At 41.2% G+C, this 19203-nt stretch overlaps 1 protein-coding gene across 1 annotated transcript in view; it reads right to left on the bottom strand.

Annotated features, from left to right (window-relative positions):
- BEND5 (BEN domain containing 5) overlaps positions 1 to 19203 on the bottom strand; it is an 883422-nt gene that overhangs the window by 401998 nt on the left and 462221 nt on the right. The window contains exon 6 of the mRNA XM_038144486.1: positions 13230 to 13269. Within this exon, the coding sequence (XP_038000414.1) occupies positions 13230 to 13269 (40 nt within the window). The remainder of the gene's footprint in view (positions 1 to 13229; positions 13270 to 19203) is intronic.

Genomic DNA, 19203 nt, shown 5'->3' with positions numbered 1-19203 from the left:
TCTGGCTTTCCCAGGCAGTGATCTGTGACCCACAGAGCTGCCTCAGGTAACACAATGGTGTCGTGTAAAGTTTCAGGAACACCCTGCACATTTCCAAAGTCCCTCAGCTGTTTGCTGGGAAAGCTTTGAAGCTACACTGATGAGCTGTGCAATCTAGTGCCCAGCTTTTCAACTGTTCCTATAGATAAGTCCATATAGATACTGTTCATATAAACAAGGGCTCTGTTTTGCATTTGACTTGGCAAATAAAGACCTAAATACACAAATATACAAAATTTAATCCAAAGCGTCTCCTTTGCTGTTGATATAAAGTTTGCAATAAATAGAAGATAAAGTACGTAAATATTTGAATAAAAATATAATTAAAACAAACGAGAGAAACTCCTGTTTTCACAGCTGGTCATTGGTGCCAATTGCCAGCCCACATTTCATCTTCAGGACTCAGTTGATTAAGGTAGCTGTGACATATTTTCTGTCAAGAAGCCATTCATGTCTATAAAGCTAAATATCCCAACTTCGCTCTCCCAAAATAGCAAATTAATTCAGATTTTGTAAGACATGCAAATGCTGCAGCTTCACTGATGCTCATGGAAGGAATCTGCCTCACCTGGGATATGTGCAAAACAGTTTTATTACTTGCTGGATTTTTTTCTCTTTTTTTATCACCTGCTATTGTTTTTCCAGCTCCTCACTTTCCAACACAACTTAAAACCACTCAGCCTCCCACTAAGTCCATTCCCCAGCAACAATAACTCAGTTAGAAAGAATGTTATAGGAATGATGGTCCCTTACTACCAATAACTGAATTATAAAACCCATCTTGGTATCCTCACTCTCTGTATCCAGCACAAGTGGACAAGGCTGGGAGCCTCCTCCCCTCCCTGGTATATCTCAACCTTGCTGTTGAGGAACTGTCTTCTCCTGGGATAAGAGCCTAATTTATCATCTCTATAATGATGCATGTTTCTTGTTTCATCCAGCTGCCTTCTTTGGAAGAAATGGACAGCTAAATAGATTTAAATAGATTATATCCTAATTAATAATTAACATTTAAAGCAGATATACAAAATGGCTCACAGCCAAGTGGGAAATAAACCCTTTTCTTCAAGCTACAATTAATTTCTTCCAGAGATGAAATGATAAGAAGTACAAGAAAATATTTAGCAACATTTATCTGCACATTGAAATAGAACTATTATGATCTGAAAAATGTATGGAAAGGTTCCTGACATCTGGTCCTTCTTGATAATATTCTTCCATGATGCTCAAACAAAATGTAACAAATAGGCTGCAAAGCTCAGCCTCCTATCCCATAAAGTCTGCTTTTCCCTACTCTTTTTTTCTCCCCTTTGTCTAAAAATTAAATAAAATATATTAAATTAATCCAGTAGAAAAAAAAAATATCCCAGGATTCAGAGGAGAAATCCTTACATTTCTACTTATTCTCAGCAAAGTCTGGGGAAAAGTGAGATTGAACACTGACCAGCTTTACAGACCTTCTTACAGCAAAGATTGCAGGACCACTTTGCTGCCACTTTTAAGCTCCAGGCTGCTGTGCTGTGAATACAGGGAGGGATATTCCATGGCATTTAAAGACAAGCCTGAAAACATGCATTACATTTATTGGTTATAGTAAATAAAGCATTCTTTCCCCATAGCTCCAGCAATGCAATCCAGTGCTATTAAACTCAGTGCTTACATTTGCATTTACTCAATCCCTTTCTATCCAGAGAGCATTTCCTCTTCCCTCCAAACACAGCTGCTTTAATCCCAAGGCCCAGAGTACGGACACATTTCAGCACTGACAGCAGGACCAGAGGCCAAGGAGCCAAAGGCAGACCTACTCAGTCTCAAGGCTGCTGTCACTCCCTCTGCCCCAGGTCCCAGAGGTGATATTTCCCTCTAGCCTGCATATTCTGGAAACAGCAGGCAGAGATGGGGTGGTACCATGTGCTCCACCCTGACTTTTGACGTATATGGGGCTCTGAGGAACCTGATTTAGGGATGGGGAATCCTCCCTGCACATGGAAGGGGGTAGAACATGATGATTTTTACCTTCCCTTCCAGTGCAAGCCATTCCATGATTCTATGATGTATTTCAGGTGGAAAAAACATGAAGGATTCAGCTCTTTTCCAGGTGGGGACTGTGCCCAGCAAAGGATTTACCTGCTGATGGATCCTTTGGCACCACTGCAATAACCCAGATAATTACAAATTGTTATCTTGAGCCAAAGCCTACAGGTCAAACTGGCCCAGAGGCTTCAAATGGAAGCTCACATCATCTTTGAGTGAGTGAACATTAAAAGAAAGGAAGCAGACTTTATCTTTGAGGCTGTGCTAGGCAAACATCTCTTGCAGAAAGTGAATAATAAATATGCTGTGTGCCATAGTAAAGTCCATGGGGGGAGGTAAGGAATTGCTATAAAACATGGTATTCTAACTACTACAGATGTTGCTGCTAGAATTTACAGTTTTCCTTGTGTGCTTATCTCTCCTCACCAGTTTCTGCACATTGAATCACATTCAAACATTGGCCATTTGAAGCCATCTTTTTATTATTTTAACCTTTTTTTTTGGCACTACTATTAATTTCTTCTGTGCTATTCTGTAATGTTAAATAGATTCAAGAACTGTATTTACAAACCACATGCAATCCTATTTTGGCACATGTAAATTACATGCAAATACACTCTAAATTAGTTTGTTTATCACTCCAGAATTCTAATCCAAAGGTTTTGTTTTTTAAATTTAGTTTTTATTCTGACATGTTTACAAATGAGTTTGACTCTGGAAAATAACTTAATAAACTCAGGGTTAGCTATGCAATTAGAGGAGGCATCAGGGAACCATAAAACCTGGAAAACAATATTTACATCTCTTGTACATCCAAGATTCCACATTTTTTTTCCCTCCCTTTAATTCATCGTTTCAAAATATTGCTGTTATTTTCGTATGAGGACAAGCAGCAAGAACTCATTTTTATAACCAATGACCCCTCTCTCCAACAAGCAATTCATAGGGTACCACTGGATAAAATGCATAAAGTAGAAGATTTCATTATAGAAAAAAGAGAAAATGAAAAATAACTGAATTAACATTGATCATGACTTTTCAACAGCATTTCTTATTATTACGGCCAGGCAAAGTCTCCTGTGGGCAGTAAAGCTTCCCCATGTATTATTAGCCCTCTACAGAAAGCTATGAAAAGACACAAATCTGTTTTGTCAAAGGACAGAAGAGCATTTAGTTATAGGAGAAAGTATGGCCATAATCCATTGTGGGGTTGAAGGTGAAGAAAACAGAACTATAACACGAAGCCTTAAGAGAGTAATACCCTGCAGTTAATTCCTGAGCTCCACGGCCAAGCTGCCCAGGCTGCAGGGAGAGCTCACTCCCAGGGCAGCCTGGCATCGCCAGGGTTTGTGTTTATGAGCAGCAGCACTGCTGCCTGCCAGCTCTGCTCATGCTGGGTGCTTCCAGAGGCATTTTTTGGGATGCCACAAGTGGCCACTCAGCTGGTGTGAGCACCAGCACCCTGGCAGAGGTGTCCCCCAGAGGTGAGAATGCCTTGCTTGGCTGCGCTGCTGCTGGTGATTCAGCCCAGAGCCCAAATGAAACATTTAGGAAAGTTTCCCAGTCCATGGAAAGATATTTGAGTGCTAGGATAACAAAACTCCAGCCCATCCCTTGGAGTGAGAGGGCTCAGCTCGGGATCAGCCTGAAGTCGCTCTCGCTGTTGGGTTTGTCCAGCCTTTGACAAGAATTAGGGGTTTGGTCCAAGTCAGCTGCAATTTAAGTGCTCTGGATCAGATCCCAAAGCAAGCATGCAGCATGTCTAAGTGAGGGTTCCTTTTGCATCCAGCCATAGGCTCTACACCCTCACAGTCCCTGGAAGGAAGGTGGGTTCAGCACAGGGGATAGGCACCAGCACAACAGAATTTTGCATCGCTGTGAGGCTCCCTGGAGGATGGGCAGAAAAATCAGGGTCTCTACCTTCCTTCCTTCCAGTAGTCCCCAGAGGATAAGGACAAGGGATGCAGCTGTGCAACAGGGCAGGTAATATAATAAAGCATCATGAATTACACAATCTCACATCTCCTAGGTATTTGGAAAACAGTTATTTTCATTTTGATTCATATGGCCCAGAAATGTGACTCTGGTTTATGCTGCCTTGTGCCCCTTCCCCTCCTTTGCCTGGCTCCTCTGGCAGCACTCTCTGTCCTGGCACTCACAGCAGGGTCTTGTGCAACGTCAGGAGCAGAGCGTGGTGTTCAAACAGTATTTCACCTTCCTTTAACTGCTTCTTAAGGACACTGCAGTGCTGCTACTGCCTAACAGTCCTCGTGTTATCTCATTTACCAGCAGCTCAAATGACTCCCTCCAAAACTGCACTGAGCTTGTGATGAACAAGTCTCTTTTCCACCATGGCTTATGCTGCACTTACAGTCGGAATTCACAGAACCAGCACACCTTCCCCATTCAAATCTCTACTAAAAATTCCTTTGTTACAAGCTCAAAATAATAATAAGGGCTCTGGGTTATCCTTTCTTGTGGGTTTCCCCGTGACCTTGGCTGACTGCTTTAACAGAAATGTTCTGCATACAAAAAAAAATGAGCCCACTGGCAATCCTTAGAAACAAATGAGCTTAGGAAAAGTGCTTTGTGCAGTTCCTGCTCCCCTCTTCCTCAGTCCCACTCGTTGTTGCTGTATAATCACCACTGCTTTTGCCATTTTCTGTTACATCAGAGATTGGAGGAAAGGGGGAGCAAAGAGACAGAGTTCTATGAAAATAACAGTTTATTTTTGACATTCTCTTTCCATGTTTCCCATCCACTGCCCTGATCTTTGTCTACTTAAGTTGCCAATTATTCAGGAGCAGCTCGGTGCCATTGCATCCAGCAGCATGACACCCCTGTGGACTGGGGTACATGGATGCTGATCAAATAGAAATGAAGCACAGTTGCTGCATGTGCCTGGCTAGGTTAAAAAAAAAAAAGAAAAAGACACAAGCTAAGATTCAGGCCCAGGTGCAATTCATCTGCAATGGAATAACAGCACCCTAAAGCCAGCGAAAAAAGGACTTGGGGGTTATCTGTCTCTGGCACAGCACCCAAGTAACAGGGCTTGGAGGCAGCTGTCCCCACACTGGTGAGGCTGCAGCACAGCTCTGCAGTTCAGGGCTCTGCTGGCTCATGCATTTCTGCACTGTGTTCTATTTTGTAGTGTCAATATAATCCTCTGCTGCCTTCTAGATATTTAATACAATGATTTCCACTTAGTCTTGTTCAGGTCACTCAGCGAGGAGAAATGTGCCTAAGTGAAGAATGACAGGTGACCTTGAGAATTAAAATTTCATTAAAAAGGAAGAATGTTTTCCATTTTTTCATCTGACACTGAAGAAATAAGGGGCTTACGAGAAAAAAAAAGTTTCTATTTTAAGTTTTCCCCGAGCTTACACAAGAAGAGGATCACAATACACCTGTGCACAGACTTGCTGATTTTCAGTCCCTCCAAATGAGTGAGATGCTCATTCTGCACATTGTGAAGTAAAACAGAAAGTATTATGTGCAAACATTTACAGCATAAAAAGCCTTGTCACCTGGGATACTTGCTGCTTCTGAAAATTCTGATCAAAGATAAGAACCAAGACAACTCACTGTAATCAATTATGCACAGATAGTCCTCAGCCTATGTGCAATTCATAAAAATATTACTAAAAACATAACATGGATTTACATGCAGAAATGAAATATGGACATGGTCAGAACACTAATCTTCTGATTGCTATCTTAAATTGTCATTCCTGGCACTTTGAGCAGGTCTCTGGCTAGATACTGTTCCCTTGAAGAGATTTCCAGCAGTCCTTCAGCAGCTCCTGCTTACACCAGAGGAGCTGCAGAGCCACAGCCCAAGGCTGGAGGTGACAGGAGGCAGCACCCAGGGTGTCAGCGCTGCAGCAACCTGGACATGGGTTTTATATCCGTGCAGGCAGAGATGTCTAACCCTCACACACATCCCCAAAGCCCTCTTGCTGCATGGAAAGCCTTCATTTGACAATCTGACTGAATTTAACAGAGGAACAGTGCCCGGCCACATCCCACGTGTAGCACAGGTCCCCTCTGTGTGCACCCACTGTACATGGACTGACCAGAGGCAGTGACCCCCCTCCCACATTGGCCACTAAATCCAAAAGGCAAGTTGAAGATGTATCCAGGTTTCAGACAAGTATGAACATGCTCCCATTGTTGTCCTCACAAATACCAAATTCACACTTCGAGGTATTTTCTACATCTTTCCCACTCACCCTTATAACAGCCAAGTCAAGGAATTCATGTTGCAGTACCAATCATCTCATCAGCTTTACACCCCTCAAAACCGGTAAAATATTCAGATTTCCATGTGAGGATTTGTTCCTGTTTTGCTGTAGCTGACATCCTTTCGTCACAGGTCTTACATTTTTGCCCAGGTGAGCCCCAAAGAGTACCCAGTGACTTAATGAGCAGATCAATTACTGTTCATAAGAAAAGATACTGTCTCTTTAAAGGTTATTTGAAGGTTGATTGCTATCTTATTGCTTATATCCTGCAAATCTATTCAGCCTTATGAATGAATTTGACCTTTTTATACTTACTGGGGGAAAAAAACAGAACAGAAGTTAATTTAGAGCTCTATAATACAACACTTTTTCCCAGAGAAATGAAAGGGCATTCAAATCGATACCTGCACAATAACACTCTGATGAATGTTTGCACCCAATTTTCTCATTTTGCTAACTTGAGATTGGGCATTTTGAATAGTTCTCAAAGAACATATTCTTTATGTGCTGTGAAGTATGTGGTATTGTGTCCAAACAATGCTAGAGGATAATCATTATAGGAGTGTCACTGGGCCTGAAAAGGTCAGTTAGTTAGAAATGTCAGCTTTCAATGCAACTGTGCCGGACCTTCCCATGTAAGGAACCAATTAAAGGGACATGCCAAGGTGCATGGAAACACCATGGTGACCCAGAATAATAATAAGGAATTGTGGTAATGCTTGATATTTTTCTTCAAAAGTAATGGATTAGCCTTTAGAATATCTTCTCTGCAGTCTTATTTTGACTTCGCAAATATCACTTCTTCTACATGTATCCAAAAAAAAGGTCACTTTTTTAAATGCAAAGGTGGGGATGAAACAGCCTTGCTCAAAGTAAACATTCTACAACTAAGTGGGGATAAAGTTCTGGTTTCATTATTGAATCAAAAAAGTGTCATTTCTGTAGAACTCAAAACAGGGATATTGGAGATGGGCGTGGGTGATGGTGGGGAACACGGGTGGAAATGGGTCAGGGGACAGGCAGAAAGATCAGGGAGGACTTATCCTCTTGGGACATGGTGTGAGGGAAGGGAAAAGACACTGGAGTAGGAGGCATCTCTGCAATTATTATTCTGGCAAATGCAGAGGTAGAACTGAGAATTAGGAAGGTACTGATCTGCATGAAAGAGTAATTACAAGCAACAATATTATTTCTCCTTATCACAGCAAATGGAAATTCTTGCAGCCCTTCAGATACTGTAAAGATGAGAAATTGGATATAGTAAAATTTCCTAATTAGCCTCAGGACAGCTGAAGCCAACCTAATGGCACAAAAAAAAAAAAGGAAAAAGAGTCCACGTCTTCCTTCTGCTCTGTGTTAGCACAATTATCTTGCTAAAGTTTCATCAAGTCTGGAACAAACTTCTTCCTGTAGCTTTATGGTTCAGCTAAGGCAGACAACAGAAGAATTTCACTTTCAGCAGAGATTTTAGCATTTATATTTTATTTTTATGGTAGGGAAATTCTTGTACTGTGGGTTCAGACAAACCATTTGGGGTCTATTTCCTTGCTGAGCAGTGAGATTCTGACTCCCCCAGTTATCTCACATTATTGTGGGCAAATGGGTGGATTAATACCCAGTGATACAGGAAATAATTCACTGAGCATTAAAAGACTCAATTATTACTGGAATTCTAAGTAATTTCTTTTCTCCATCAGCTTTGCAAGTAAAAGAGCATGTGAAGCTTCACTAACAAACATGAGCAGTAGTTAAGTTAGGATGTTTAAAATCTTCAGTGCCATCCTTTGACACATACTTAGACCAAAATCAATGTGCTATTAATTAATAAGGACTTGCAAAAAAAAAAAAAATGTCCCCGAGTTTTAGCAGCAAACAACTTTCTGTCACATTTTATTAGTTGGTATCATTTTTACTAATACCTGTCTCATAGCTTCATGACTTTGAGTTCATATTATTTTCATGCTTCAATTAGAAAGAAGTTGATAGCCAGACTATCCAGGAAGGTAATGGAAAAGTCTTGTAGCAGGGCTTAGTGGTGAAATTTATAGTTAAATGAAACTTTGAAATATACTATAAAACTTCTCCTTCCTTTACGCACTTTTACTTGAGGTCTCATAAACAGTAATATGTAGAAATGCAAAACTTAATCAGCTAAAAAATATAGCAAATCCCACATATCACTTTATGCAATGCCAGGAGAGCAGAAATATATTTTCCTAACCAGAGGAAATTAACTAGGCAACAGTCCTATATCTATAATTTAAAGCAGTAAAATATGTATGGCAGAAGCTAAAGCCACCTTAAAAGAATTCAGGGTAGCAGTATATCACAAATTAATGAAATGGAGACATTTTTAGAGCATGCAGTACTGATGATATTAAAGGGGGGAGAATATTTCACCACATAGATCAGATTGATAAATACTTTTAAAATCAAGCTTTTTTCCCTGTTTAAAAGTGTAAGACCTTAAATGTTAGGAGGAAGCAAATACAAACCATTAACACTTCTGACCAAATCTCAATAGAGATTAGGATTATTTTACTCTGTCCCTGCCTGTAATGCTCTGATGTGGTTTACACATTAGGAAAATCTGAGTAAATCAAAAGCCAGGAATTACGGAGTCAGCACTTACATTTTTTCATCTGTAACAGAGCTGAAAGAAACTTAAAAAAATTACTTTATATTCCATGCTGTAGCCAAGCTGGACACTACGGAATATTCAACTACCCCAGGTTTTTTAAATGCAATCAATTTACTGCTGCCAAATGTAGTAGGTTTATATACATCTGGGAAACATGCACCTACGGTGCTGATGAATTTCTCCTGACATTGCACTGATTTCAAGAGAATGTTATTTTAAATTGGCAGTAGAGAGACTGGTAGAGAAGGATAAAGCCCTGAGGATGGCTGAATCAAAGAGAATTTCAAAAGAATTTTCCTGATGGTTCTTGGATAATATCACATGTTAGCTATTTTCAAAGCCAATAGTTTCCAACACACTTCCATTTATGGTATCAATAATTAAAAAATACTTCAGTGGGAGAGGAACTTACCTTACTGAGAAGAGAAATTGGAAAGCTGTGTTATTATCATAAACACAGGAGATGCAAAAAGCTGTGTCTCCATGGAAAAGCTATGGAAACAGGGGTATCTTATTTGCAGCTATTGAGTGGTTACCACAAAATGTGATGTGATTGCATGTGCATGTTCAAAGTGCTACTAGAACATGATCACAGAGAAATGAAGGGCAGATCCTCATCTCCTTTGTGCAACAAGGCCAAATTGAACTACCTCAAGCTTTGGTCCTAAACCTCAAAGACAACTAGAATAGCTTTAAGGAAATGTTTTGGATCCAATTCAGAGGTAAAGCTGGGTTTAAAGAAAATTTAAATTACCAAAACTTAAATCTCATTATGTCCCACTCCCTGCCAGCACGTCCCTGCCAGCTTCTAATGAATTTTTAACATCCTTCCCCCACCCCACTGCACACACCAGCTCTGACTCGGGCACCCTGAACTGTACAGCAGCACTCTAATTGTACCTCACATGTCAAGGGGCAAGAAGAAAGGAGTGTGGTGAGAGCATTGATAAATTTAACTTAACATTCCTCCAGCTCCTCAGCAGCAAGGCAGAGCAGTGAACTCCCCTCCACATTTTACAGGGGTGTCAGTTACTTCAAAGGAATATATTTGAGCACGAGGGAGTCTGGCTTGCTCCCAGCTTATGCATCATTTGTGTCTGGCTGTTTCTGGAGATCCACAGCAAAGCAAAGACTTCCTCCAGTTTGGGGCACAGTGTGGAGCTTTCCATACCTGCTTTATTAGGGTGCTGGAAGACGTGAGCCCTGCATGTTGCATACAAACGGTGTAGTTGGAGCTGCAGCTCCAGTCATCTGTATTCCTGTTTCTTTTTTTTTTTTTTTTTCACTTTTGCCCAGACTCCTCTCAGTCTAGGGTATAGATTAATAGTCTATACCTATTCAGTTTAACATACAGATATGCTTTTAAGCCCAGAACCTATTCAGGCAGGTTTCAGGAAGCCAGGCACACATTGCTTGGGGGTTGGAAGCCATGTGGAGAAGGGTAAGAGGCAGCTGGGTCACTCTCAGTGTGGGTTTAGCACAGTATGGGCAGGGTTGAGGTTCAGGGTACAGGAATTAGGCACAAATTCTGATCCTTCTGGGGGTGATTTCTGGGGCATCATGCAACAGCCATGGCCATGGGGAGCAGTGTGACTGCTGTGAGATAACGTTAAGGTTTCTGTGATTCCACAAACTCTCTTTAAATGTTTTGGCGCCTGAGTCTGAACAACACTTAACTTACATCAATGGCATTATTTTACCTTGCAATTAATCTCATTAACTAGCTGATCGGTTTTTGGAAATTGTTTTAGTAGCACATGGAGAACAGCTGTTGTGCTATCTGCGAGGGATCACCATCGATTCTTGACTAAAGGTAGAAAAACTGGTTCAAGAGCTTCACACACACACACAAGAAAGAGAGATGATATTCATTGTGACAGAAGTGCAAATCTCAGAGGTCGCCTTTTCTTTTGAAGCCCTTTGTCTATTCTTACAATTAAGCAATAGGGTTTTGGTGGCCGACACCCCTTGTGGGACACAGAGGACTTTCACAACTCGAACCAAAGCTGTGTGACCTCTGCCAAAAGCAAAGGCTGCCTGCCTGCGGCAAGGTGGAGAACAGAAACAAGTCCCAGAGGATTGGCAGGTGCAACTAAACAGCTCAGCCCCTCATTTGAATCAGTAAATTAAGGCTTGACAGTGATTATGGCTGATCTCAGCCATCATAACTGATATCACGACTTTGTAAAAGCAGACTGTCAATGTCAGATCTTAGAACTAGGACTCAAAGAATTAAATATTTTAAAGTAGCAGTCTCCAAAGACAGATAAAAGCCCCAAGGCTATGATTTATTTTATTTTATTTTTGTATTTGTAGGGCTGAAACTAGACCCTTTAATCCACAGGCTGACATTTTCCAATCCTACTAGGAATTGAATGCCTAACTTTTGCAACCTCTTTGAAAAATCTCAGCTTTAGGCTCTTTGGTAAGTTTGGCCTGATCCAGCATCAAGCTTCTTTTGAAAATGCCTCTACTGAAGAAAAACTACAGGCACTTTATTTGTGAACAAGTGAACTTATTTGTGTAATTATGAGCAAGTATTATTTTTTCCCTATGTATTCAGTTATGGTAGATTTCTGGTTAAATACCTAAGGGTAAAACTTGCATTTCAGAAAAGGTATAGAAAAGGTATTTTCTTTGTTATGGAAAGATTTTCCCTCACTTTTAGTGCAGTATCCCTACCTACATAGTTATTGAAGATCCTTCTAACTAATTGCTGTGTTCATTTAGTAGATTGCTTTATTAAACAGATATCCAATCAGATACTTACTGATCACATCTATGCACAAACTCAACCCAATCAACCCTTTTACAGTGAATTCTGTATCAGAAATTATGAGAAAAGTGTCATAAGTTTGTTTTACAGCAAAGTCTCATATTAAGTTGTTCTGGTCCCCAACCCCCTTTTCCCTTATTGAAAAAGTGCCTGTAGACTTCAGTGCCCTTATCCAAGATCTGAGCGTGTGCTATGATTAAAACCTTCAGACATCTTTTTTTTTCCTTTTTCCTCTAGAAACAGGGAATGCTGAAGATATGGAAAATGAAAAATGTGCCATGTTTGTCCTTGAAGTTACAGTTAGAATAGTGACAATAGCTGTATCACACTGTATTGTTGCTTTTATCAGCAAGTGCCCTGAGCATACATTAACATAATTGCAAACTGCGTGAAAAGTGAACATGCAAAAATGTGATGCAATTGCCAATAGCCTCAAACATCTGTCCCAACAAAGTGTTCCTCCTCCTTATTTTAATTCTTATTATTTTAACAAGGTTGGTGAAGGAGAAACCATGTCACAGATTATATCTACATTTACAGTGTCAGAACGATTATTGATGCAAAATTGTTATCCAAGCAAATGTGTGTCACATTTTGTTCACTTCCCATAACACCTGTTCCCTCTGCTGCCACATTATTACCAGTTAAGGCCAGAATTCATTAGTCTCAGCTAAAGCCCACCTGAAAGCTTAATTCATACACACATCTGAAAAATGAACAAAGTTAAGCAAAATGTGGCACTGTTTGAGCAGGGCTTGCTTCATCTGAAGCTGGTGGGCAGCAAACTTCTGTAGCAGCAAATGGAAAGAAGGTGAGCCAGGCAAATAGGAGTAAATTAAAAACCACCCAGCCTTAAGGGCTGAGATCACAGAAGAGCGCAACTGAACCAACCTGCATTTCCACCACAGTGCTGAGACCTTCAAAACTCACTCTTGCCACAGGGCCCCACTTTCCCAATAAGAACAAATTTTGGTTTATCTCCTTGACAGGTAAATGACAAAAGCCATCATGAAGCAGATGGTTTAAGGCATTTTAATTCCACCCAAATATTTCCTGAACCACTTTGGGGTTCTCAGCCCTGAGCCTGGACCTTGTGTCTCTTTCCACACGTGTCAAGTGCCACCATCTCCTGATCCCCAAACTGCTCCCGTTTGCCACCAAGGCAAGTCAAGCTTGCATTTCTGTGATACTTGAACACACTTTGTGAATTTGAGGGCATCTGCCCTGCAGATATACCACGAGCTGTAACCCCAGGAGGCTTAAAGAAATATCAGCACTCCAATTCATAGAGTAAAGGTCTGAAGAGGCAGCTCTGTGAACGGATAACTGCCCGGGGCTTTGCCGAGCACAATATAGCTGTCACTTGTTATTAGGTGAAAGATTTTCTGGGGAACAGTGTTTTTCATTTTGCATGTCAGAGACGGGGGAAAAAACACATTTAGACAACCATCTCTTTAAGAAAAGCAAAGAGAGCAGTGCGGCAGAGCTCACTTACCGGGGCTGGTTATTGTCAGGAGGTCAAGCCGCCGTTTCTGCTGAAAAAAAAATTATAAAGGAATTGTTAAAAGGGGACTAATTTTAGTGGGTCAGCTTAGACCTGCAAAGTAAGTGTTCTGACATTTACAGCAGGATTAATTACAAGTTACATGGCTCACATTAACTCTTTTGGAAGGGATCCACATGTACTTTATGAGGGAGAAAAATCCCCTTCCTCAGTCCTTTTAATGTGTTTTTATTTGCGCTTATAAAGTGTTACTATTTCTTTTTTGGAATGTATACTTGAAATGGATAGCTGGAAGCACAGATGGACCGATATATTTATAAAAGTGATTTCTGATTCCACAGGGAAGAAGACATGGAACCAGGACAAGCAACTCTAAATTCTTTATTCATATCAATCATTGACTCAATGCCTGGATGTGATCAAACACAATTATATCGCCTTGGGGTGAACCTTTCAAAGACATGCAAGAGGATCTAGACAAACTCAGGACTGATAAAAAGGAAAGCTTCTTTGCATGCTGAGTGCAGTCAGCCCATGGATCTCGTTGCCACCTGATATTCCTCATCCCAAAAGCTTGCCAGATTTGATCATCACTGGATATGTGTACAGACAGCAAAATACAGGCAGTTATTACGGCAAATAATCAAGTTTACACAGAGGACTGGTTTCTGGAATGGCTGCAAACCTTCACAAGGTGAACAAACCTGTACTATGAGAAAGTTAGGAGAATTTTTGGTGGGGAACAAGCCAAAAATCCCACCAAAACCTTTGTGATGGTGGGGTGCATCTGAGGTTCCCTTTTCCCATAGCATGTAGCCAGCACTGTTGCCTACTCCATGTTCCCAGTCTTAGGTGATCTCTCCACCATTGTCTCTCTGTAGCTTGCCACTTAAATCCAGGTACTTCAGGACCATTATTATCTTTTTCCACTTTTCTGTGGGCTGAGAACTTTCTGTCACAAGCAGGGCTTTCCCCATCTCACAGACAGATTGTTACTGCCCCTTCATCATAGCACTTTCCAACTTACTGTCTTCCTCCTAACTTTGCCCAACATCAGTGTGTCTAGCAGGTATTGAAGATTATACTGTCCAGTTTAATTTCTCTCTCCTAATTTGCTCAATAATGTCTGTGTTACTTTCATTTATTGTCAGCCCTATTGATCTTCCAATCTAATTCTCATCACTGCACTCACTGTATTCCCTGTGTGACAGCTGAAAGTCCTTGAGGAGGAAACATTGACTTGGTATTCCCTACCCTGAGTGCTCTTTCTTGGAAATCATGACTGATGAAACTCCTTTCCAAACCCATCATTTCCCTGTGGTAAAGCTTCACTGTCTGAAGTGCATGGACACAGTTGATCATCCACTGAATGCATTTGAGCTGTGTTGGGCACAACAGCAAATTTGGCCTGCTGGAAAGCCAAGTGGGGTGTCAGCCTGGAAAAAACACATTTTCTGAAACCTTCTTGGCCTTCAGTCCCTTACCTCTGGCTCAACACAAAATATATTTGAGAGAAAATTCCTATCTGTCTTTTTCCAGAGGTACTCCTTGTTCTCTTAACACTGCTAAGTCGTCCCAAGCATGACCTTAGCACAGTGCTCAAGGATATTTGCTTTAGTCTAAAATACTGGGGCCACTGTATGCCAAACCTTTTTCCAGGTGTGCCAGTGTTAAAGTGAGCAGAAAACCCTGCTGCTGCCTTGTGTCACCTGCTCACCCCCCTCCTTTCCTGGGAGCAGCAAAGCAGAGTAAGAAATCCTGTGTGTGAGCACAGGACCCACCTTCCCAATGGGAGCTGTGAGACAAAACATCTCCTAATGAACTAAATTTTATATAGATCCTGCACCTTAACCCTGATTCACATGTACAAAGCTGTGAAATGCCAGAGCTTAGCCCCCACTGGGCCAAAGCTTTGCTTACATTTCTCAGCACAACTGGAACTCCAAATGCTATATATCTAACAAACAGCCAGAGCAGAAAATACATATCTGAAGCCTATACTCCCTGAAAGCCTCTCTACTAGGAAAAAAGGTATATAAATATCCTGCATCAAAGAAAGTTGGAAAATATAAAGCTATGGAACAGAGAGAAAGGCATGCAGCCCAACTGGCCCCCAGTCCTGACTTGATTCTGTTAAATGGGGTAAAAATAAACCTTAAATGAAAAACCAAAATAGCTTAGCTTGATGCGTCAGGAAAACAAAAGCATACAGGACAGGTCAAACAAATGGGAAATAAAATGAAATTATTACAAGTCAAATGTTCAGTTTGTAACTTTTTTCCACTTTTAATACTGCCTTCAAGCTGACCTTGGAAAAAACAAATTAACTCCAGATCCAGGAACTCTTTGTGCATATGTTGAACTTTAGGCTGAAGTTATTTCTCTGACTTCAAGTGGAGCAGCACTGATCTTTTGCATCTAACACCTAACTGCTGCAAGGGATTTGAAATGCCACCAGGTTCCTGGCACTGGCTCCACCCAAGTGCTCCAGGCTGGAGCTCGGTGGTTCCTGCCTGCCTGGTGACAGAGGGAGGAAAAAAATCTCAGCTCTGACCTTCACTGGACCTTGAAGAGGTTTCTCTGATTTAGCTCCTCAAGGGGAGTTTGTGTACACTCACCCCAGCCTTGGAGAGAAGCAAACAGCAGAGTGCATTCCAGAATTGTGCATTTAAACATGCAAAGAAGCCCTAATTATGGACACAATCACTTTCCGGAAATTCCTGCCTGCTCTCAGATCTCAGGGCTAGCTCTGCCGTTTCCAGGGCTCAGCTGGATGCAAGCAGCCTAGTAACTAGATGGATTTAAAAAAAAAAAACCAAAAAAAAAAAACCAGACAGACTCACTTATGAGCAGCTATAAAAACAGCAGTATTTGAATTTAAAGAGAGAGACATTACAAATGTCACACCCATTAATAAAATAATTTCATCAGAAGAATCGTGGCTGTGGGGCTTTATGTATTTTCTTCTTTCTTCAGTGCTGAAAGATGCAAATTGCAGCTGTGGCCCCCCTCCAGCATGATCACCCTTTCCCTGTTTTGACAGATTTCTTGAAAGACTCAGCTCACAAGATGTCTGGCTTTTTTTGTTCTGCCTTTAGGAATTTTCCACTTCTCAAACACCTGCCCCTGCTGAGATGCTTGGGACCATCCCAATCTTCAGGCAACCCACTGTCCCAAGAATTTCTTACAATCTGAGCACTGAAATGTGATGAGTGCTGTCCCTGGTTGGGAAAGTGATGACAGCTTCCTATGTCTCTAAGGCTGGATTTCGCCCACGTTGACAAAAGGGCATTCCACGAGAGACACAAAAATGATCCCCACAGCATCAGCCATAATTTATAAGAGGCAAACAGAAATATTCAATGCATCATCACAGGATCGCTGCTGCTGCTGCTGTAATCCTGTCCTGCCCTTAAGGGGCAGCATCCTCTTTTCCACTCTGCTGGCTGTTTGAGATCCTAAGGGCAGGAAGAGGCCACTTGTGATTCATTCTCTCCCCACCTGCAGCAGTTTCCATCTCTGGCACTACCCAGAGGCACAGTCCCTACCAGGGCTCCGAGCAAACCTGCGGCAGATCGTGCTCACTTCCACAAAATTAACACAATCCTTAATTAATGCAATAAGCACTGATGAGTAATAAATCATATTAAAATACAAGGAAGGCAATTTTTTAATAAATTAAGCATTGATTCACTCAATAAATATTAATCTACTAAGCATCAAGAATTCATTACATTTTAGGAAACCAGTTGAAGAACCTTGTTGGTGAGCTGGTCTGCAGTGTGCAGAATGGTCCCTGTTCACTCATAATATGCACTTACTTTTAACTAATTCCTGAATTTATCAAGTCAAACAACTTCCCTGAAAGTGAGTCTGGATTATTATTCCATTGCAAGATGCAATTTTCTCGACACAGATTCTAACTCACCCCTCCGAATTTTTCCTGTTTCTTAGTAACTCCTTTTCTAAGTACCTCCTTTCTCTTCCTTGGTTTTGGAGGTCTTTAAAATATTTGCTGACTGGTGTCATTTAATTTTCACCTCAATTAACTTAGCAAGAGTTGCAAAACTAGGAAAAAAAACTGCAGGGGGAGTGTAAATTAACTCATTCATTTAAGTTTAGCTTATCTATGAGATGTTCTTTCACACTTTGCTCTCTGAAGAGTTCCTCCAACCTTTTATATAGATGTGGGATGTGCTGCACTTGCTTTGACTCTTATCTACAGATTAGAAAAAGAGAAGGGAAAAAAAGCCAGATGCAAAGATGCCCCACGAGACTGATATGGAGCTGTTTCTGTAGCAACCGATGATTTTCTTCTCATGTAAGAATGAGCCTCGTCATATCTAATTCTGAATGTATCTGGGCCTTACTTGCCAGCCAAAGCTGTGTCAAGTATTAAGTCAATATAGTCAGAAAGAGTGATAAAAAAGCAATTATAAAGTCATCTTCCTACTCTTCCTCCATCCATGATCCAAAAAAATATCCTTATCCCTGCCTTCTGTCCCAGCACATCATCTCCAGGGCCCTACACCCAGCAGTGCAGGTAAGTGGGGATGGAGCGGGCAGCAGCTACTCAGGGATCTATTCCACACATTATTCTGGAAGCTCCTTCAGCTTCCCAGCCATCCACATCCCATGAGCCAGCAGAGGTTTTTCTAAGCAGCAAGGCCATCTATTCTTGCCTTGCTCTGAGTTTCCATATAAAATTCCTAAGCCCGGAGCTGAGATCAGCTTCAGCCCTAGAAAGCTCCTGTTGGCTTTGTGCCTTTCACTGCCTTCACTCTGTGGGCAGTTCTTGCTGCAGCTGTGAACCCAAAACCAGGCTGCCCACTCACTAACAGCTCCTGCCACTGCCCCCTCACAGGAAGCTGCAATTGACTCTCTGGGACCTCACAAGGACTTTGTCTTACAAAATGTATTTTACCCTGGTCTATGCTATTGATTTATTCCCCCTAATTTGAGTGTGCTTTGAACATGTGTCTGTCCCTCACCACCTTCAATTTACTGTGCAGAGGGTTTAAGATTGAAATGAGTTGCACAATGGTATTTTTTTTTTCCTGGAAGCTTTGCCACAAGTTGTCACTAATAGCACCTTTTCTTTTTGACTTCAAAACTAGCGTTTCTTTTCTGTAAACTGTGTTGACACAAGAGTAATTGAAACCAGTGTATCTTATCACAAATAAAGCTGAGGATGTACTGAAGGGTGCATTTCACATTTCTGTGGCCTCTATGATTGCCACAATCTGTAATGTCAATGCTTTGGAAATCTGTCCTTTCACATTATGGCATGAAGCAACCCAAGGATTCAGAAAAGGATCAAAGAGATCCCAAGTGTGCAGCTTGGCGCAGGTGGGTGGCACAACGTGACTGCCCACAGGCATCACCATGGTTTGCATTGGAGGGAAAACCTGCAGGAGGGGCAGGTTAGAGGCTGTATCCCATCCTTCCTTGTTGCCACCTGCTGTTGGACAGGTTAAGACAGGTTAAGAAATATTCAGGGCGGATCAACATCTGGACAAATTTTTTAAGGAAGGGTTCAATGAAGGAAGGTGTTGGGAAAAAAGTGAGCATTCTTATCTGCCTAGTTCCTAGTTCCTCAAATGCAAGTTCCACTGCTTGTACCTCCTTCCCTTCAGAGTGCAAGAGTTACCTCCAAAGAGAAACTCTTGATTTGAGTACTGATACCAAAAAAGTACTAATTCAAATACTACAAAAATGGATAATACGATGATTTAAAGCTGTCTTTTTTTTTTTACCCACATAATTCTGAGCAATAATCTTTTCTTTCCATCCTAAAATCACAGACTTTTGTTCACATAATGAAACAAGATCTCACATTTTGTACTTCCTTTATGATTAGCTGCTAAAGTTTCCTGGTATAATGATAAAATGAACCAGTCCGCTTGTTGACACTTGACTGGGATTTTAGCAAATTGCATCTGCTGTAGCCTACCCTGTGGAATCA

The sequence above is a fragment of the Motacilla alba genome, chromosome 8 (genome assembly GCF_015832195.1).
Source record: "Motacilla alba alba isolate MOTALB_02 chromosome 8, Motacilla_alba_V1.0_pri, whole genome shotgun sequence".
NCBI classification, from domain to species: Eukaryota; Metazoa; Chordata; class Aves; order Passeriformes; family Motacillidae; genus Motacilla; species Motacilla alba.
The sequence above is the reverse complement of the archived record's forward strand: the minus strand, read 5'-3'. Positions and strand labels throughout refer to the sequence as shown.